The sequence below is a fragment of the Spinacia oleracea genome, chromosome 4 (genome assembly GCF_020520425.1).
Source record: "Spinacia oleracea cultivar Varoflay chromosome 4, BTI_SOV_V1, whole genome shotgun sequence".
Taxonomy (NCBI): Eukaryota; Viridiplantae; Streptophyta; class Magnoliopsida; order Caryophyllales; family Amaranthaceae; genus Spinacia; species Spinacia oleracea.
The window spans coordinates 102,587,966-102,610,860 of record NC_079490.1 but is presented as its reverse complement, the minus strand read 5'-3'; the positions used below and the strand labels follow the sequence as shown (position 1 = coordinate 102,610,860).

Genomic DNA, 22,895 nt, shown 5'->3' with positions numbered 1-22,895 from the left:
TAATAACTTGTTGAAATTGCATGATTGCTTTAATTTCAAGTTATTATTCATGATAAATGTTTAGACTTTGCATGCTTCAATGTATGTTTTAATTATTGTTTATAATTAAATATCTTGCACTGCAATAAATCCTTTTAGAAAGGTAACAGTAAATTTCCTCGATTGGTAGTGAATCCAAGAACGATTCACGGAAATGAGAGAAAGTGAGCAATTTAAAATGTACGTTTCTTTTAGCGACTTTTATGGTTGTTTTCGAAGATCAAAATCGAATGGCAAACCAATTGGTGCTTGTGAATTCAAAATACAATGTAGTTTTGAGATCATAAAGCATTGAGCTTAAACGCTCAGCTTTACCAATGGTTAACAACCTAATATCTTTGTCCATTTAATTCTCGAATGAGTCTAGTCCCTAGACATTCGAATAGATCGATGCTTAGAGAACTTTAGAAGCTTCTTGTAAGATCATCTAGTTGAAACAGAATATTCAACATAAATTAAAATGGTAAAGAACCTTGTTGGTGACATTGGACATGTCTAACAAAGTATAAAAGTCAACACTAAAGAATTCAATTCTTAAGACTATAAGAAAGGGTACAAGAAATAGGAAAACGAGGAACAAATGAAAGGAATTTACGATTCCGTTTCTACCTATAAGTTTATGTTTAAAGAGAAGTGACCTAGCAATCAAACTTCCTTGGTATCATATACCGCTTGAGGTTCTTACTTCGGTAATAACTCAAACAATGGAAGCTAGGATACACTAATGACCTACAAGTGGGAAATGAAGCATGGCAATGCTACATTAGTTGTAGGGTCATCTAGTTTGTTTTAAGTCCTTTCAAAGGCTGGAACTTAATGGCTATTTTGTTCCATAATCAGCATACCTAAATTTCTGCTTCAAATACAGAAAGACTCACATTCAGAAGAACAAAAACAATGCTTGATTGTTTGTTCATTTGAATGAAATGGTCATTTACAGAATGAGTCAATATGCTTGATTAAAACAAACAACTCTTTAAAGAACTTTACTAGGTTCAAATCAACCCCTTGATTTGAGTTCCACTAATCTTTGGCATTGTTGCTTAGACCATATCAACAAGTTAACATTCAAAAGCTCTATTTTAATGGACTTTTGAAAGTTGGTTGATTTCTAGATCAACTTAAGACAAGCTAGTCTTACTTGTTGAAAGTAACAAAAGATATGAACTATTGTTAGAACGCCTAGACGATAGAGTTCAAAGCTAAAGAAAGATTTTATGACTTTATTATTTCACATGGATTTGAGTGAATATAGGTTTATTTACTCAAATGTGATATAAGTTGAATCTGTTTGGCTAGTTCAAAGATTCAGAAGTATAAAATCCACTTGGCAAGAAATCATAAAGATCTAGGTTAGATCATGTTGATGATTACTTGAGACCAAATATGATCATCAATGATTGTGTGTTGTAATTTCACAATCTAGCTCCATAAGATATGGCATATCTAAGTTGGAATGATCGAAGTTGATTAGTACTTGATTCAATCAATGATGGATCATAAAGACTTTTCCTATAATTTCTAAAACAAAATGCTCAACTACCACCAAACTAAACCAAATTCGTCAAAGCTATTGAAAAGTAATTTCATAATATCTTTTCATAATATATCTAAAGAGTTCTTAAACTCAGTGGGAGCTTAGTGTTTGTTATTCAACAAACCAAGGTCCAAGTATAGATATATGTTTCATTGTGATTTATTCAAATGAGACACAAGGGTATTGTTTCTACCACGAATTTTTGAGAACATAATGTTTGTTTGCTCGAAATAATGTCCTTTTGGAGATTCGTTTCCAAAATGACAAGTGGGAGAAAATATACCTCGAAAGTTTTCGAGGCGAACAACAAACATAAACGGACATTCCGGAGGCTTTTCGAAGTGCTTCAGAAAATCCGAACTTATTCTTTATGGACTTTAGAAGTGGCTTTAAAGAATAGATATCTCTTAGAAGACTTTACAAGTGCTTCAAGGAGAACAGAATATTCAAAGGACTTTCAAGTGGCTACTGATATTCTATTGTTTGATGTTCTATACCCAAGTAGGCATAGAATTCAAGTCACTGAAACTATGAGATTCTTCTATTAGATAGTGAAGAAACATAGAGATCAGGTCAATGAAACTATGAGATTCTTCTATTAAATAGTAAAGAAACCTACAACTTGCAGTCAAACTATTATCATGTAGATTAATGAGTTTGTGACTTATAAGAAAGCTATGACGAAACCCAGATTCCCTAAAATGGTTAGAGGCCATATATAGACTCAAATGTTTTAAATGGTTAGAGGCCATAAAACATACTCAATGTTTTGATGACAAAATTGAAATTTTGTTGATTTGCAAGAATAGGTTCACACCTATTGGTTGCAAGTTTGTTTTAAGGATAAAAACCATCAAACATGAAATTGTGTTCACACACAAAGCGAGATTAGTTGCTAAAGGTTACAAGCAAATTCATGGCATGGATTGTGTTGAAACCTCATGCAAAATCGTAATGCTTAAGTCTATAATTCAAGTAATGATTGCATATTGGTACATATAGCAATTGGATGACAAAACGTATTCCTCAATCAAATGTTGGAATATAATATGTACATGGTATGTCATAGAATTTGTGGATCCAAATAAATGCTTGAAATGGAAAGCTAGCTTATAAAATCTAAGTACAGATTTAAGCAAGCAATTGGGAATTGGAACTGTATTTTAAGTGAAGCTAATAAGAATTTTAGTTTCATAAAATATACATGATTCTTATAGATATATAAGAAGTTTAGTGGGAGTACTTAAAACTTAATTGGTCCTATGTGTATCACACACATATCTCTCTATTGTGAAATAACATTCAAATGCTAATGACTTAGATTTGAAATTATTCATCAATGATGGACCAAGGCGAAACTTAGTACATACTGGGTATTAAGATCTATTTACAAAGATCTTATATTAATGTTTTGGATTAAGTAATGGCATTTACTAAATCAAACACGAAAGTCTCCATGGGAGATATTCGACCCATGTGAATAAATCTAAGTAAAGGATGTTTGAACTATGTATAAGCATTTACTAAGTTAAACATCAAAGAGTCTAAATGAGATTCTTAAACCTATATTATATGTCAAAGAATTTAGCTGGATTCAGTATCTGCTGAAATTGAATGAGCTAAAATTACATGAATAGAATTCAATTGGGAATTATTCTGAAAAAGAATTTATCATGTATGATATAATATGAGGATCGCCAAAAACGTATCGTATGACTTTAGGCATGACGAACATATACCAATCTCTATTGATCTAAGTGAAGATCAACTAGGTTGAGATCAAGAATACTTATGGTACTTGAAAAAGTACATAGGAATAGTTCTTGATTCAAGGAAATAAAGATATGCTAAATATTGATGCTACACGCATAAACACTGGCAAAGGATCAAGCAAGACCCTTTGGAGTTAACCATTGATAAGGACGAGCTATAGAGCATCGTGTTTTGAAATGGCAACATGGATTGGAGACCATGAGTTGTTGCGTGAGAAATTAAAATGATAATTTCTATGTTCTAAGATATAGTTGGAGAGTCTTCCACATATCTATGAACTGCTTGGATAGGTAAATCCAAACAAAGCATCACTAGCAACCTATACAGTTGAAGTAAAAGTAATTATTGCCTAAGAAGCAATAAAACAGGGTTGTTTAAAGTTCTTCACTGAACTTGGGTAGATCACCTATCTGCTGGCTTGATGGTTCTTCATTGAAAAATGCGTAGAACCACTCTTGAAGCAAGAAAAACGTCTGCTAACTTGATGGTTCTTCATTGCAAAATGAGTAAAACCACCATCGAAGTAAGAAAGACTAGATCACATAATAAACAAACTCGAAAAGATCTTATCATCATATCTCGAAGAACATTCGATGAAAAGGATATTAAGATTGGCAAAGCATGATAACTAAACCTATGCAACAAGTGAGAAGCAACACTCACGTTGTAGCACTGGAAATCAAGCATAGCTTTGAATTCCATGAATTGTTTTAGAAGATGGGTTTGAGGCCCATGGTTATAAAACATTGGGGTTGAACATTTATCATATATGAAAGGTATTTTCATATTCCATTTAATCTTGGTTTAGTATTAAATGATGAGTCCCTTCAAATTTGACGATATATTCAAGATAGACTGTCAGGACCAGTCCTGTGACTAAGAAATGTCTATCAAGTGAAATTGAAAGTCAAAGGTTGAAAATGGTCCCTATTCGGAGTTTTCTATAAAATTGGACGCATAGAAAACGTTAGACGACTAGAATGCAAGATGACTAGTAGTTCTGTTTCTTGAACTATGTGGACATGGCAATGTCATAATCATTTGCATAGATACTTACTTTGGGAAGACTAGTATCGGACAAGACCTATGAAACTTTACTGTAAGAGATGAAAATCTGTCATGAGTAAATTTCATTAAATTATTAGACACTAAATCCTCAATACCTGAGTGATTTGAGATTACTTGTTTGAGAACTGGTTGCTTTGACGTTGACCAACCGTCGCACCGTAAAAGGAGGCTATAAAGGCAACGCTCAGGTAATCACCTATCAAACGAAGTCTAATCTCAAGATCGCAAGATTGGGATTGTCCTCCCATAAATCGGGATGAGATGCTTAAAAGTTGTACAAGGCCACTCGGAGAGCTAGAAACTGTGAAATGCATGGCCGTGCTCGGATGAATCATAGGCTATGATTATCTATTTATTTGATCAGTTGAACTCTGAAACCGAGGAACACCTCTGGACATAATAAGGATGACAACTCTTACCTTATGTTCAAGAGCAAGCATCGAGCGACAAAGGAATTAGGAAATGCACACTTGTCCCTAAGGACAAGTGAGAGACTGAAGGAAATAATGCCCTTGGTCCAAGTATGCATTCTATGTTAAGTCTAATAAATGCGGTTCAGTATTAATTAACAAGTTAATAATTCAGTGAGATCAAGTGAGCTGAATGCCTAGCTAGAGGCCGCTTCAGTTCAAGTGGAATTAATGATATTAATCCACAGCTTACTCTTGACTGAACCCGTAGGGTCACACAAATAGTACGTAAACGGATCAAGTATTTAATGGCATTAAATACTCCATCTATGAATATTCAGAACCGACGGATCTTGGTTTCAGTGGGAGCTAAGATCGTCACGGGCAAGAAATGAATACTCCGGAAACGATGATATTACCGGAAACGGAAATATGGATCGTATCGGAAATATAAATATTATCCAAGTCGTAGATGTTGCCGGAAACGGAAACATGGTACGTATCGGAAAATATTATCGGAAATGGAAATATTGCCAGAATCGGAAATATTGCCGGAAACGGAAATATTGTCAGAATCGGAAATATTATCGGAATCGGAAAATAATTCCGGAAACGGAAATATTAAATATTTGTTCGAAACGGAAATTAATTCCGGAATCGGAAATATTAAATATTGTTCGTATCGGAAATGAATTCCGGAATCGGAAAATTTAATCGGAAGCGCATCGTACGAATAAGCATCGGACGAGGCCTGCCGGACGAGGCCCAGCACGAAGCCAGGCCATCGCCCAGCAAGCCAAGCGCGCCGCACAAACAGCCACGCCAGGCCCAGCGCAGGGCCAGGCCCAGCAGGCTGCGCAGCACGCGCAGCGCGCAGCGCGCGCGGGCGCTGCGTGGGCTGCTGCTCGCGCGCACGCATGGGGGCCCATCGTGGCTGCCGTGCGTGTGTGTGCAAGTGTTTGTGTTCGTGCACGTTTCCTAAAACATGCAGAGTTCGGTTAATGATTAAATTCCTAATTCTATTTGATAAATTAATTAAATTAGAGTTCTTGTAGGATTCTAGGTTTAATTAATTTGTATCTGAATAGGATTTCGATTCCCTTTCCATACCCCTATAAATATGAGGCTAGGGCTCACAATTTATAACGAGTTTCAAAGTATTCAAAAGTGAGTTTTTTGAGAGAAAATTAAAACACACATCTTGCTCATAAAAGTGCCGAAATTTTCTAGTACCTTAAGGGCGATTCTAGTTGGTCAATCTTAAGGCGGATCCGGACGTGCTGTGGACTATCTACGGAGGGACAACACTTGGAGTCCTAAAGACTTGTTCTTGTTCGGTTCGGGCGCAGCTAGGGAGGGCACGCAACAAAGAGTATGCATCTAAATTATGCTATATGATTATGTGTAAATAATATGTTGTCCTGGGTTAATGGTTGTTTCCGCATGATCTATGTAATGTCATATGAATCATAACCTAACATATTATTCAACGAAAAATAAATAACTAAGGATTGTATTTCTCTAAAGACTAATGTCATCACGACGATCATTTCTTTCCTTGTATTGCTCTGGAGTAAAGTCTTGATCATTAGGATCATCCAAGTCTTCTTCCGGATCAAAGTCTTCATCCATCGACTCATCATCCTTTTGTGGCTCACTATCAACCACATTGTTCTCTTCAAGCTCATCCTCAGATCCACTACATATCTTAATTGTTGGTTCAGGAACTATAGGATTAGGATTTTCAATCTCCACTACATCATCATCATCATCATTGTCCTCCTCAACATCATTAGCTTGCTCATCATGGATCATGCCATCCTCACCATCACTTTCTATTCCTCCATAGCCCATACCTAGACCCACAGAGTACTTCCCATCCTCATAGCTATTCTCCGCAACCTCTAAGATAGTAGTGAGAACCTCAGTGTCATACTTCCACCTACCATCTCCAGTCCCATATTTGTACCAATTAGGGGTACCATCATTAAAATGCATGTCACTGAACTTGTTCTTAAGGTCTATGTAAGGGTTCTTATGGGGAAAACAATGAATAACCATACTAGCCATCATATCCTTGTGCCTAAGGTGGGGCATATCCTTCGTCGAAGCAAAATAGTTGCAAGCAAACACGATTTTCTGGACATACATGTGAGGAGTCTCGTTATCCATCTTCTCTAGGTATCCTAGACTGGTGAACTTAGAAGGTAGCATCCTTAATTCCTGAAAATTCACAACTAGAAAGTCTTACTAACGCGTTCCCATAGAAATTCCAACCCAAAAATGATACAATAAATAGTTCGTGGAGCCATAGAATTTCAATGCACAAGTATATGCTCAACATGAATTATGATGCAAATAATCACATAAAGCAAGATAAAACATGGTTAAAACATATACATGGCAATTAATAAATCACATTGTCACATAAAATGCATTCTTAAACTAATATGCCCTTCTTAATCTACCCATTCCTCACTTGAAAATAATATTAATTTTCGAAATTAATTAAGAAATAACTCCTAACTTAGTTGAAATTATAAAAATTAAAATCGAAAATTAATAAGAATTATTAATTAAGTAAATAAATTAATTTCGGATAATTACAAAAAAAAAAAAAGAAGAAAAAAGAATCCGAAAATTAAATTAAAAAAAATTTCGAAAAATTTTCGAATAAATAAATAAATAAAATAAATTCGGATATTTAAATAAAAGAAAATCCGAAAATAATAAAAATAATTTGAATTAAATTCGAAAATTTCAAAAAAAAATAAAAAAAAAGAATTCGGAAAAATTAATTTAATTAAATAATAATCCAAACTTTTCAACTCATTCCAAACGACACAAAATAATTGGTATTTGACCTTTAAAATATTGAGTACTCAAAATAATACGTTTTGACTTTAGGAAAAATAATATTTAAAAATCCTAAAGTTCTGCATTACCACTTTGTAGTATTGCTTACTACAAAGAAGGAATGAAACTAAGCTCTAGTATACCACTTTGTAACACCCTAATAATTCCTTGCTTTTATAAAATTATTTTCCAACTTAAAATAAAGGAATTACTAAAGTATTACTGCCACTGTGATAACGGTTAAGGCTATTACCAGAATTACGCAGCGGAATTTAATGTCAACTAACTTTTCAAAAACATAAATAATAAATTATCGAGGCCTCCTACAAATTGAGACCATGACGGCCCAAAAACCAAAGTATAAAAGTTCAACGAATTCAAACATAATTAAAGTATAATTAAAATAGTTTCAAAGTAAGAAAGCATGCAACTCTCTCAATCATCCCAAGCCACATGATTTCGATCTACCAACCTGCTATATTATTCTACTCCCCATCAATGCAAGTGCAAATGATAGATCATCATAGGGTCATTAAGGCAAAGGCGGCCGGCCATGACTAAAAAACACAAAGCACGTAGTCAGCAAAAGCTGAGTACTTACAAGAATAGAGTGAAACAAAACTATAAACACACATCACTCACTAAGTACTAATCAACATGCAAAAGTCATTTAATAATTAACAAACAAATCATGAATACAAGGCTCGACTCTTGACTCACAATTTAATTAGAATAAGCTTCGAACGGGACAAAAGAATATTCCATAAAGGAAGGGTGATGGGAGCCAACCATACACCAAATAATAAATAATAAAATCGGGCCATACAGAGTGTCGGGCCATACCGACGGAATTCCTGCGCATAATATAAATGAAACAACGTCTTGTATCATTAGTAGGAGATCAAGCTTTCCGGCAAGTCTCCCCCCATTGTTCATACTCAAGGTATATACGTTCCAAGAGTTTTGAAGCTTGTTCTGGTTGCACTTTACGTTTATTAATATTTTATTAAAGGCGAACTCGAGACTCAACAACATACAAACATACAATGAATAAACAACAACCAAAAAAATCTTATTTTAATGCCTTAGGACTTGTGATCAACAAAGTAAGACACTTGTGAAATTACTACCAAGTTTCTTCTCACAAAAGTGAGATTCCACATCATGCCCATTAACATGAGGGTTGTGCCCTTGCACGATAAATCCTAATTCATTTCATATAATATTCCCAACTGAACCCTACATGTGCGGTGGCTTACCTGAGTTAAGCCTTCACATGTGGTAAAATAAATAGTACAACGAGGTACGAATAATTGGCTCAAAAGTATCCTAGACATCCCGTACAATAGCATAATAATAAATAATCCATCCCTTGCATGTGAAACAAACCATACATGCATAAATATTGAACAACATGATTGACAATGAAATCCATACTCATAATAATCCCAACATGCTTGTTCAACAATTAATCCAATAAATCCAACATCATAATTCACATGATCGTTCACCAAAATAAACATGAATCCACATAATATAATTCACATCGACAAAATCATGCAATTCTCTTGACAAATGGTGTGGTCGCCCTAGACTTGTACGTACCTTGAATACCTAAGCGTAGGGGCCACTTTGCAATACGAGCACTCACTTAGAAATCACCTCCTATCACCAAAATAATGAAACTTAAATTATTTCCATGTTCATTAAATTTCCAGCAACTTTATAAAATCTTAAACCTTGTTTAAACTTTAGAATTCAATCGTTCTTTAATAAAATAATCGTCTCAATTTGCAAAACCAATCCCTAGTATGAAAACATATTTTTTCCGCCTTTAAAATCAATAAAAATCAACACTTTAAGCCTTTATATAAATCTGAAAATATAATTGATTATCATAATTAAAATCATCACCTAATTATGCTAATCAATTGACTCATTAGATCTAGGTTAAAACCCTAACTTGAAAATCCCAATAAAACCAATTTAACATCATAAAAATCAATTCTTTATTAAATAAACGAATCTGAAAATTCATGCTTTAATAATTAAAACAAGCCTAATGAAACACAACACATAAATCCTCAAAGCACGGTGTTCATAACCGATTCCCAGCATTTTAATTATTCAAAACAATAATAGTATTATAATTTAAAATACGGAATTGAAATAGAATTGGCAAGGAAGAAGAGAATTATACCAATCCGGCCTATAGCACGGAACAACCACGAATTAATGTGATTAGGCGAAAGAATTGAACACACGAACAAAAACAACACACACACACACAATCGTGTGTGCGCGCGGCAGGGGCGACGAGCAGGGGCAGCAACGAGCGGGATGAGGGACGAGGGGCGCGAGACTAGCGCGCAGCAAGAGGGACGAGGGGCTGGCGCTGGGCGCGCAAGAGAGACGAGAGCGAGAGGGACGAGGGACGAGGGGCTGGCGTGCCGCAAGACACACAGCAACAGCAGAGGCACAACAGCAGCGCAGGGCACAACGAGTGCTCGCTGCGAGCTGCGGGCAAGAGAGGAGTGGGCGAGGGTGTGCGGGCAGCGAGTGCACAAGGCACGACACGGCACACAGGGCACCGAGTGCTCGTGTGTGGGTGTGCGGGTGAGCCGGCACAAGAGAGAGAGGAGAGGAAGAGGAGTGTGGGGCAAGAAAGCAAAAGAGGGTTTATGAAATTAAGGGGGATCATTTAATGAGGGGAGTCCTATTTATAGGCTCCCAATTTCTAATGGGCTAGACTTAGGAAATTAGAATTGGGCTTAGGGAATTAAATGATTGGGCTAGCTTAGAGCTTTGAATTAAATTCTTTTGATTGGGCTCGTTTAATAAACGAATTGGACTTTTCATTTAAAACCCAAACCTTTAAAATTACTTGCGACCCATTAAATTTTCCGACTCGAAAATTAAATTCGTTTCGTAATTAATTAAAATAATAAATATTCTAATTAATTAAAATACATTTAAATAATATTTAAATACGAAATAAATTCCAAAAATCGTAAAATGCTTATAAATATAATAAAATATATTTATAAATATTATAAAAATACGAGGTATTATACAGGTGGTGGCAGGGGTACAACTGGTGACAGAGGTGCAGGTGATGGTAGGGGTGCAGGTGGTGGCAGGGGAAGAGGTTATGTACCGCAAGGAGCCGGTGTATTCATTGCATCTGATGGATCTGCTATCACCAATGTAAGTGGTTAATTAGATTGTTTATTACTTATATATTCAGCCTGTGTAACTTATTTAATCTACATAACATTGTCCTTGATTTTTTTCAGACACAAGGACGAGTGACTCGTAATAATAGTCAGCCATGTAGCCAAGGATCAACCGTCAATCAGGGGAATTGACTTGCATTAAACTCAAGTACATTGTTGCCTTGAAGCTGCCTTGAATATCTTGAGAAATGAAGCTGCCTTGAAGATCTTGCTATTAGTTTTTGTTCGTTTTTGCAAGATTATGTATAATTCATTAACTTAGATACAATATCAGCTTCACTTGTGCACAATATCAGCTTCACTTTTGCTGTTGTTTGAACAATGCAATTAAATGGGCAGGTTTGATGTTGTCTTTGCCTAAAATTGGCTAAATTTGTACCTAGCATTTGAATGTTATTGGTCAGGCTTATTAACAGGTTTGATGTTCTTTTTAGTTTGATGCTTGAAGTTGTGATCAAACACAGCACAAAACATGATCAAAACACGACATGTGATCGAAACGCGAGTGCTTAAAATTATGCGTGATACAAACATAATACGTTATCGAAAAAATGATCAAAACACGACACAACATGATACGTTATCGAAAAATGATTAAAACACGACATATAATTGAAAACAACTTCATAACAATACGATGTGCGATCTTATTTATTACTTCATAAAGTACGAAATACAACCAAAATAAACCCGCAACTAGATAATAAATTAAGACATAATCTACCTCAATAACAACGCTAAAACCGCAAACATAAGCCATGAAAAAATCAAAATCATGGACAAGTTTTTCTCGGTCCTAGAGCAATTCATTAACTCGATTCGCATATGACAAAGCTCGTTCTTCATTTCCTGGTTTTCTTCTTCAACATTTTCCTTCTTAATTTGCAATCTCTTCACTTTCTCCTTCAACATTTTATTCTTCATTTCCAACTTAGCAATCTCTGTGTCTTTCTCCAGAATTTTCAATTGATAATCATCAAACAATTGGGGCCGATTAACAACACCATCATCCATCAACCATTCAAAAAATTTGCAAGCACCAGCAACCTATTTATTTTGCACCATAATCAACTACAATTACCCTAATTAAAATCATAATTATTTATGTAAAATGAAACCTTACCGGCCAATTAGGACATTCGTAGAACTTCTTGCCCGCATTCACCCCATTCTTAGCCGTTCGAAGAACCGTAACATCGTTACAATAACAAATTAATCGATGATTTGCCCCCTGTGAATTAATCGAAGATTGTTTGCCTGACGATTTTGAACCACTGGCCATGGTTGATGATTACCAATTAAATGAGGTAATTGTCAAATATGAGAATGACGAAAAAAATAAAAAAGGAAGAAGAACAGAGAAGAACTAAGAATGAAAGAGGGAGAAAGAGGAACAGACGAAAGAGGAAGAAATAAATAAAGAAACAGGGAGACAGAGAGGGTTTAAAAGAACCTCCGACGGTTATTAACTACCACGTCATCCCCTTAACTTGTTTCAGCAGGTAAACATTTTAAGTGGTCTAATAATAAAAGGTGGGTATAATAGGTTGGGTTATTCTGTAATTAATTAAAAGTGGAATTGTTTTGAGAAGACCGGCAAAAGGTGGGATTTATATTATCAATTTTTCCTTATCAAAATTCTGAGCATTATACTAGTATCATACAAGAGGGCTCTTATGTCAATAGCCTAGATGATAAGAAACTGTAAACATGAGAAATAAAATTGTCAAATGCTACAGCTGCGAGAGTAATACTGCAAAACTGGTTTACATCCTGAAGAAAATTGCAAAAGCTTAAAGGTGGTCATGAGGTGCAATCTCAAGCACTGAATGTGAGCTTCCGACTCCACCATGAAGTGAAAGCTGGTCATGAAGTGAAAGCTGGTCATGAAGTGAAAGCTCAAGCAGTTGCAGCCAACTGCTCATGGTCTGAATGTGAGCTTCCAACTCCACCATCTGATTCACCACCACCACCCTCGAGATCTGATATTTTTTCGGGCTTCACTGACCCATACAATCCTCTTCTGAATTCTCTTCGGGCTATTTTTTCATCTAGCTTCATTTCCTTAAAACTTTGCTCAAACTTGGCTTCATCCTCCGGAGAGAAAAACGAAATCTCCTTGTTTCCAAGCTCTTCATACATCTTCTCAATTTTGGCTTTCCAAAGGAGGCCCATTTCTGTGTCCATTTTATGATACGGTGTCTTCAACAGGTACTCATCAATACCACCAGCTTTGTCAATGCAACGTAGAGCATGTGTTGTCACATGGACACGAATATGGCGGTCCAAAATGTAACTGAAGAGTCGTTTCTCTTGCACGTTCGGCTTCCAAGTTCTCCGCGACCTAATAGTCCAAAAACACAAGACACTTAGGATGCATTCAGCAACCAAAAATCCAAACAAATAGGAATCAACACATTGACATGAACAGTAATGCAAATTTGGATAAAAACAAACAATTCTAATTGAAGGACCAAGTATAACCATATCTGCCCATAACCCATAAGTAGACAAAACAAGAAATAGAATAAAGCACAGTACAAAGTTATCTAGTAGATTGTCTATATTATCTGTAATACTTCGTATTAGATAATTTCTTAATGGTTACCAAACCTAACAAAATTTATATGAGGTGGCCAACAGAATATGGCCTATTAGTTTCCAAGAAATCCTAAACCTTAGGGGAGAATCTTAAACTTTCCACTTTGATACCCTGAGGTTTTGCACTCTTCCACTGCGTGCGTGTATTTTCACTATTTTCCATTTGGTGCCCTGGCGTTTACATTTTTTAACTTGAGTGCCCCACAGTTAATTCAGTTAAGAGATCTGTTTAAGTAATCCTCTTTCCTGAAGATTCTTGTTTCGCTTGTTAATTTTGCTTCGGAACATAGAAAAATTTATATCTTCTATTTTATTTTATTGTGAACGATAAATTTGTGAAGGTTTTTTCCTATGTTGTGATTTTAGGACAGAGACACAGTGAAATAAAAGTCGAAATTTGATTTCCGTAGCTTTGATGTATTTCTTTTCAGAAACTTAGGGTCATGTTAGAATTTTAGTTGTCAGTTATCCAATGAACAACAAAGAGGCATGTGACTCGTTCTATAACTAAGCTCTTAAGTCTTAACGGCGCTATAGTGGGGAAAAATATATAGACGTCACACGTCAGGCCACGTGAAAACACAGGGCACAAAAGTAGAATTGAGCCAAAACTGAGGTTACATACATTTATTGTACCCAGCCATGGCGCATTCATTAAGCACAAAGAAAAAAGCAAATTCTCCTTGTTTGATTGCCAAACCTTCATGCGAAAAGTGGCTTGCAACAAAAATCACCATCGTATTAGGACATTCATTACAACACTCTGAACTCTTAGTTTACAGATAGATGGGTCATTTACATTATAGAATCAAATTCATGACAGATTTGATTTACCCTGCTCTATGCCTATATATAAACAGGTTAACACAATCAAAAGGATTTTTTTTTTCATTTACTATTGTAGTGTATAATACCCAACAACCGCTTACTCATAGGTTTTGCAGAACAGGGCATTGTTAAGAAATAACTAACGAGTCAGAGACAGCAGTACTGTATTTGCTTGGGTCAATTATTTTTCATTAATAAGTAAGATGGAGAGTTTTGAAATCAAGACTAAGGGCTAGAGTTGTGTCTGGTCAGTAATCACTTTTCATAGCACTTTATAGTCAAGCACCGAATAGAGAACATGTTGTGGTAAAAAGATCGCATGGCATAGTTTAATGTTAATGAGGAAATAAAATTTCACAAAGCAAAGATTGAAAGCGTTGAGTAACAGGATGTTTGAGAGCTATAGACTCTGAAAAAAGTGAAATTAAAGAAAACTAGTGATCTTGATGGATTAAATAGTGCGACGTTTTGGACCAAGTAGAGGCATAGTAAGCTTCATACAACACCTGGCAACCCTGATCCCAATGAGAAGACTTCCAGGCAGAAAATGGAAGAGAACTGGGTAGAGAGTGAAGCAAATCCCAAAGATGGTGAGCAAAAGGAATAAAGGATAGGCTAGTGACAGAGACAAAGGAGAACAAAAGAAGAGAACATCTGGTAGAACTGTTGAAAAGAACGAAATGATATTAGTGAAAGCTTTACAAGAACCCTGAATGCATAGAGGAAGCATGGATTCCATTATCATTACTTTAGCTACTAAAAATAAATGATTAGAATAACTACAATCTTGTCACTGGATAGTACGAAGAGTTGGACTCAACCAATATTTTGTTGCTATAGTGGCAAAAGGGAAATATGATAGGGTATTATTACATCCCAACAAGGGAAAATATTCAGTGTTCGGTGTGTCCTTGACTCTGTTATCAGCGACTCTCCAGAAGTTTGAATAGGAGAGCATTCATCTTGTTGGATACCCGGTATTTACCAGGAGTGTGATAACAAGTACAACAACGACGTGTCTTTGATCTTTGCACACCAAGGTAAATTCCTCAAATTCACTAACGTCCAAACTAAATGTTGACCATTTGTGGGTAGTTAGGGGAGCCTAAAAACATCCAGGTCAAAATGTGATTTCAACTTAAAATAGTAAATGCTGCCAAAGGGCATGGCGATGTTACACACAAAAAGGATTACTAACAAAAATAGAGAGGACTACTCTTCACAAGACTAAGTTGTGTAGTGTTTGGCTATGTAATTGTACTGGAACTGATCAGCTCATATTTTTAAGACAATGTGACTGAACCCTACATTCAGTTACAGGACACAAGACACGCCATACATAAAATAATATTCACACCTCAAGTCTCTCAACCTACTTACAATATTACGGAGTATGAGTATGTAGAAATAAAAACCGTCACATCTTGCACAGAAGAAAAGACATGGAAACTAACTAAACAATGAGAAGCTTAGCTAAAAGCCCAATATGATATCTAAACTTCAAATGTAAAACCCAAGGGATCAGAAAAATAAATTGACGAGCAAGATAAGAAGGAAAGCATCATTGAGAAGAAAGGGCAACAGTTACTGGAGATGATCACTAAAGCATCAACCAAGTTGATCAACTCGCCTGAGCTTCTTGGACGAAAACCGCAGCATTTTGACTCTGGACATGGTGGGTTTCATTCTATCTATAAATATTTTCAGCTAACAGATCTAGGAAACTGGGACTTCTCTCTGAAAGCCTACATACGAATTTCTTCTATAACAACGCATCTCATGGGATCCAATATGTCAATCCTTTATGTATGGCTTAAAGACATTGTTGGAGATGCATAATATGGGTTGCTATCATGCTTAAATATGTAACTAATATATGAAAATTTGTATTAATATTGACTTCCTAGACTCTATACCGGTTACTGTCCTGAATCTCAAAAACTAGTTGAACTTCTTTACGCTTTCCAGTTCAGAACTTGGTTTGTTCACCCCTAGAGTGAGGTGGAGTGTAATATAGTTGTGTCCAGATAAAATCGGTATTTAGTATCATCTTTAAGGAAGAAAGTGATCCCGTAAGATGAGTCAGATTTGATTTGGAGCTCAGTCACCATCTCGCCAATGAGGAACTGAGGTGGACAACATTTAAAGAAAGGGCATAACGGTATCAATTTAGAGCTCCTACAGAGTTCGGAGCATTTGAGTTATATTAAGCCATGAAAGGGCATTGACTCAAGGATGCACCACCCAACTAGCCTTTACATTTAACTGATGGCCAATCCATGAAGATCTTTCAATGCTTCACAAGATCTTGAAATTTAAGAATCACATATTTTTCCCTTTTCAGGAAATGGTGAATATTTTGAATTGTATGTATAAATCTTCAAGGAACCGATGAACAGAACCTATTGCTTATTTCAAGTAAAGGTAAGACGACATCACCATCCAACTTTTTAGTTTGCAGATGACACATTGACACTTAAACACTATTCACTCCTTCCTTTCTACAACTTAAAGAAATTTTGAAATGTGCTCACGTTTCATCTACAAGTCTAGAGTGAACTGTAGTCTTTTATGCTTTATTGCCTCTCTTCCTTCAGTTTCACTTTGTCCTTTCTAAAAAAATGTAGTTAAACAGGTGCTTAATAGGTAGGAAGATAAAAGAATCCCCACTTCTGTAAATTGGATTACTCCCTTGATTATTTGGAGGCTGAAAGGACAAGTATTCTCACGAGAGGGGGAAAAAAGGATTATACTGGGCGTTACACCTTCAAGACAACATGCATGAGTAGGCATGAATAAACTGGAAGTTGGGACAGTTGAGCAGGAGCTAAGTTCATATCCTCTTTATTATCATTAAGTTCGGCACTGGGGGAGTGAAGGCAAACTGGAGTCTTGAAAGAGTCTTAAGCAAGGAAAAAATCAACCTCTATTCTCAACTTCTTATGCCTTGCCTTTGCATATTATCTACTCTTTGTATGTCCCATCTACAGCTATGAAATTTTATTCATTCATAATCTAATGTAAGGCAATCATGCTTTCGAAAGTCAAACTTTGGCCATGAATTTCCCTCAAGGCCTCAACGCATTTTGACAAAAAGAATAAAAGAAAACCATTAGTTTCATATTGAAAAGTACTTCCATAATCTCTACTAAAAGTTGGATAACTATATACACTTCGTATTTGAGAAAGAATATTAGCCAAAGTTCAACCTTAATAAGTGTGGGTGCTTTATATAATGAAAAGAAGGAAAACTATGCTAAAAACATAACACTCTGAAGATCTTAAAATGGCACCTATGACTATTAAATTGGGATAAGGAATTAGTTGTCAAATAATAACTGTGAATCCCTAATGTATTCACCGACAGAACATAAATATAAATTTGGAAATACATGTTTTGTTCTAGAACCTTGATTCCTAATTCCCTATAAATCTTCAAAGGAACATTATGCCTGCACTTGTTAATGATACAGTTAGCAGTTTTAGGTACATTCAACATAGGTTCCATAAAGTGATGAAGATTTGCATAAACAAAATAGACAATATCACCAAATAAATCGGATTTAAAGTATGTCTCGCGTAGCATTTTCATTAATAAAAATCAGATTCACTAGCTAGAGGCTAGAGCTCACACATTTTCCCTCATAACTTATAAGACGTGTATGGCTTTTGAATTAATGATCATTCTAACATAAAATGTTTTCAAAAACTGCACGCTAATGTAGCAAGAGGCATCATGGCGAGCAGCATAAGAGCCTAGAAGAACTTTAAAGGAGGCATAGCAATGACAGGTTTAAAATTATAAAAAGACCAAAGCAGCCCACCTTTCTACTAAAGCACTAAAAGAAAATTGGTCAGTCGGAGAATATGCAAAAATAGCAGAAGCTTTAAAGAATGCACTACAAAAGAGGGGAAAAGAACAATCTTAGACTTGATCAAACAAGCTGAAAACTCATGAGGAAGCTGTACAACAGCAACAAAAAAGTCATCGCCTCATTCCAAAGAGCGGTGGGTTCGGATGAATGAATTGAGAATCTATCTAATGCAGTGTATAAAAAGGCGCGCCTAGGCTCTGAGGCGCAAGGCGATTGGAGCCAGCGCCTTTGATTGTCTAGGCGAGGCGACTTCAATGAGGCGCACCTAAGGCGCAAAAAGGCGCACCAAGGCGCACTTTGAGGCGCAAAAAGGCGCAAAAAAGGCGCACCTACCAAGAGACATACCATTTTTTCACTTTTTTTCCACTTTTAATAGGGCGCCTCACTTCAATGAGGCGCACCGAGGCGCACCGAGGCGCGCCTAAGGCGCTGGGAACTCCAAATCGCCTTGTTGCGCCTTGAGCCTTTTTATACATTGATCTAATGTGGTCATCCACAAAGATCCCCCTCCATTCGCTTGTATCTAATCCCTCCATCCAAGTCATATGTGACCTTCCTCGATTGTGTTTGTGATCTCTACTACCCCAACCTTCCAACTTCCTTACCGGTGGATTTACTAGTCGCATCTTACATGTCCAAATCATCTTAACTGATTGTCCCTTATATTTTCCGCAACTCCAACATCATTCAAATATCTACACTCCTAATTCTATCCCTTGAGGAGTTGCCAGATTGCCTCACATTTATCTCAACAGGCACATCTCTACTACACTCATATTTTTACTGTGCTCTTCCTAAATGCCCAATTCTAACCATATAATAATGCCGCTCTAATTGTTTTCCTATAGAATTCCTCTTTTAACCTTAAAGGTACACTATCCATTTGAGTCACCAAATCTTTATTCTAGAATTATATTGTGAAAACTCTATGAAATCAATCTGAAATTACTAAGAGGTAACGCCTTACCATCCAATGTCACAACTTCTTTAGTTAGCTTCCTCCCAATGCTAAAATAGCAACCCATGTTCTGTTTTACTCCTACTAAGCCTAAACCCTCTAAATTCTGGTTTTTGTCTCCATCGCGTTAACTTTGCATTAACCCCAACTTTAGAACCAACCAAAATGATATCATCTGCGAATAGAAAACACTAAGGCACTAATTGGATAAACCTTGTTACTTCGCCCAGAACCGTTGCGAAGAGGAAAGGGCTTAGGGAAGATCCTTGGTGTAATCCAATTGTAACAGGAAAATCCTGTGCCACCCTTCCACAAGTTCTAACATTTTAGTTTTACGTCCCGATGAATATTGTTGACTAAGAAGTCGTGAGACAACATATTACTGCAACATTATTGGTTTGTGCCTTGAGGTAATGTTTAAAACTTTAAACAAAGTTGAAATATCACCATTGAGCAACTAAACAAGTAAATGCTTTCCTGATCAAGGGCTAACTGAAACAGCGTGTTCAAACTGCAAGAGTAACCTAGCAGTCTAGCACACTTGAGCTCTCCTTAATCAAATATAGACATGAGACTAGTGATAAGTATTAGGATAATGGTCTAAGTAAACCATCAACTGGACTCAAATTGAACTCAATGAAATATGTAATATAACATCCTAACAACAACTAATTGTGTGTGTTCTGTTTTGTTATTCTTTCCCATAATTACTCTACATAACTCCTTTCCTAGTTATCAAAATAAGGGATCATAATACATTTTATTACCACATTTAAGTCAAAGTTGATATGACCAGTACATGCACAATTGTTCAGGTGATTCATTTCCTAGAAATTAATAAGTTTTTTACTGGTATTTACATCATTAACCAAGTCAAGAGTAATATAAAACAAAAACCTTACACACAGTCTACTTTGCTTGACCTAAAGTACCCAAGTGGGATACTCAGCACTTTGACATGCATCAATTTGGACAAAAGACATGCAAAATTTTCGCAACAGAGTAACATTTAGACACATGTATGCATCCCCCTAGTTGCTAAGGGTAACACTAGCAGACACTAACTACTGCAACATAACGCACAAACCAAAAGCAAGAAGTTGAACAACAAACCAAAAGCATAATATACAAATTTAGGGCAGGGAAGGGAATGTTCAGAAAGCATACTTATTGCCTCCGTCTTCGCTAACTTGGTTGCCGAACTGAATATGGCGACCGGCAAAAAGCCCTCGCTTAGCACGACCCATGACTACCTTGTTATTTGGTATGTTCTTTGTTAAAGCCTCTTTGACACCCCTCGTAATGTTATCTTCTCCGACTTTCTTCAGTATCTTCTTCATTGTTTCCTTTGACCTGAATGCCATTTCCTCTCACTAGTGTGTTGAATATCACAAATCAGTCTGATGTTGTTAAGAAAAATATCAACCTTCAAAAAAACATAACTTCAATAACCCATTTCACAAATGACGAAACTTTCCATCTAACTCAGATTCAGAAACTAAGACAGCATGCTCTTGATAACTGACATAACATTAGAAAAAAAGATGAAAATAATCCAGAAATCCATCAGATAATAAGGATTTTGAGTTGGGCTCAGCTAGCTATCCTTATCCCACTCAATGAATAACCTAAAATTAGAAGCTGGGTAATGTGAATGACTCAGCTAATGCCAGTATCCGCAAAAACAACCCAAACACAAACATCAACAATGGTTCTACTGTTCTACATACACACAGTGGTGAACACTTCAAACATAGGACTACTACATTGATTACATATAATAAGATCAAATATCATAGTCCAAACTACAACCAATACCTTAATTTAATTACCCTTAATTAAACGAGTAAAAGTGGGCTGCGTCCCTTGGGTGGTGACTTGGTGATTCCCAGTTACAATATCCTTAATCAGAGGAGGAGGAATGGTTGAAATGGTTCAATGGAATTGAGGCCTTTAATCTTCAAACTTCTTAAGGCATATGGGGTTCGAATCTAACATATACAATGTTTTCTCACAGACAAAACCACCACCACCTACAATTCCTCAAGCTCGAGAATTCAAATTTTTTCTTTTTTAAAGTTGCACTAATTCTAATTCAATCAAACTAAACTATATTAAGCCTGAAATTACTGGCCTTTTCTACCATGCCCCCTCCTCAAAAAAAAGAAAAAACAAATTAACCCCCAAAAAACATGATTTCAACTACAATTATGAAACGGGTGTAGATAATTAGACATAAAACAGCACCAAAACAAAGCCAGAAAAACAAACAGACCATATTAAACATCAACATTTCATCATTTGAAACATCATATTCAAACATAACGTACTTACACACTTTCTCGATCTATAAAATACAACAACAACAACAACAACAACAACAACAACAACAAAATCAAAATTTGACAAAAACCGAAACAAAATAAAAATAATGAAGAAAATACATGAATAAAAGAAGCTATACAATATCTTCGACAGGAGAATAGTAGCGGCAGAGGAGGTGTGGTGTTCGGAAGTCTCCAAATTGGAAGTCCACAATGGCGGAAGCGCCGCCGTTTAGAGGTGGTGATGCAAATATAAAATGGTGGAGGAAGAGGAGGAAGGAGATGAAGAGCAGCTGCGAATTGGAGTTTGAGGAGAGCGGAAATTTATTTGGGGTTTAACAGACTTTATTTGGTTGGGAGGAATTGGAAGAAAAAGAAAAGAAAGGAAAGGTAAAATAATGTTCTGTTTATGGTACAAATAATTATATGGGAAGTGGAAGGAAATGAAGGGAGTTGGAAAAAAAGCTACTTTATAAAATTTTCACTTTCCTTTCCTCCTAAAATTGGAGGAATTCGGAAGGAAAAAGAAAATTAAAAAGCTGTCATTTATATTTTCTTTCTCTTTCCTTCATTTCTTTCCCTTGAACCAAACACAGGAAAATAAAATCTCTTTCCCTTCCCTTCTTTTCCTTTCTTTTCTTTTCTCTTCCTTTCCTTTACTAATAATGAACCAAATAGAGCCTGACTCTTTTTTGACAATTAATTTCTTTTTACCAGACTAAAAATACGGGTACAGCCGTACAATACAGCCAAAACAAAGAGTCGGGGCTGGTACAGAGCGGCTATTAATCTTTTCATCAATAGCGGGGGTATTGTTGTCTTTTCACGCGAAACATTAAGGACATTTCAGTACTTTCGTGAGCCTGTTTTAAAATTAGAAAAAGAAAGAACGGGTTTGACTATTTGACCCCGTTTCCCCGTTATGTTTTTGAAATTTTAATCTGTAAATTGGAAAAGTATCTGCTATACTTTCTCTCTCCTCTCACTTTTCCCCTTTCATTTCTCTCTCCTCCCACCTCTCCTCTCTCGTCACTCATGGTGGAAAACTGAAAACCCTAACTGCATACCCTACCCTTCGCCTTCCCCTTCCTTCCCGGAGTGGCCGCCGATGCCGGCAAATTATCCATGTCAATGTGGCGACAGTATCGGTTACAAGGTATTATTCTTAACCTAACCTGCAATGGTATGCTAGACCTGAAGCGTCTGATTTTTATTGTTGCTGCATTTGCTAGATATACACGGTCACTGAATGTCAAAATCTTTACGAATTATTGAAGGAAGTGGAAGGATACACCAATTTTTTACGAATCATTGAATATCACACCAATTTTTACGAATCATTGAATATCACACCAATTATTTTACGAATTATTGAAGGAAGTGGAAGGAT

General features: G+C 36.1%; 2 protein-coding genes across 6 annotated transcripts in view; one reads left to right on the top strand and one right to left on the bottom strand.

Moving 5' to 3' along the window:
* LOC110783781 (uncharacterized) overlaps window positions 1-11,051 on the top strand; it is a 40,215-nt gene extending 29,164 nt beyond the window's left edge. The window contains exons 2-3 of the mRNA XM_021988148.1: window positions 10,760-10,890; window positions 10,980-11,051. Of these exons, the coding sequence (XP_021843840.1) occupies window positions 10,760-10,890; window positions 10,980-11,051 (203 nt within the window). The remainder of the gene's footprint in view (window positions 1-10,759; window positions 10,891-10,979) is intronic.
* Window positions 11,052-12,509: 1,458 nt separating this feature from the next.
* Window positions 12,510-21,858, bottom strand: LOC110783792 (54S ribosomal protein L24, mitochondrial). 5 transcript variants are annotated; one of them, XM_056826537.1, is made up of 3 exons: window positions 21,626-21,858; window positions 20,349-20,607; window positions 12,510-13,263 (listed from the first exon to the last, which is right to left on the bottom strand). In XM_056826537.1, exons 2-3 carry the CDS (start codon window positions 20,543-20,545, stop codon window positions 12,819-12,821), a joined length of 642 nt encoding a protein of 213 aa, XP_056682515.1. In that variant the 5' UTR covers window positions 20,546-20,607; window positions 21,626-21,858; the 3' UTR covers window positions 12,510-12,818. The 5 variants fall into 5 exon arrangements, with proteins under 5 accessions (XP_056682515.1, XP_021843855.1, XP_021843854.1 ...); XM_021988163.2 differs by having other exon boundaries at window positions 20,349-20,554; XM_021988162.2 differs by having other exon boundaries at window positions 20,349-20,581; window positions 21,646-21,858.
* Window positions 21,859-22,895: the final 1,037 nt, after the last annotated feature.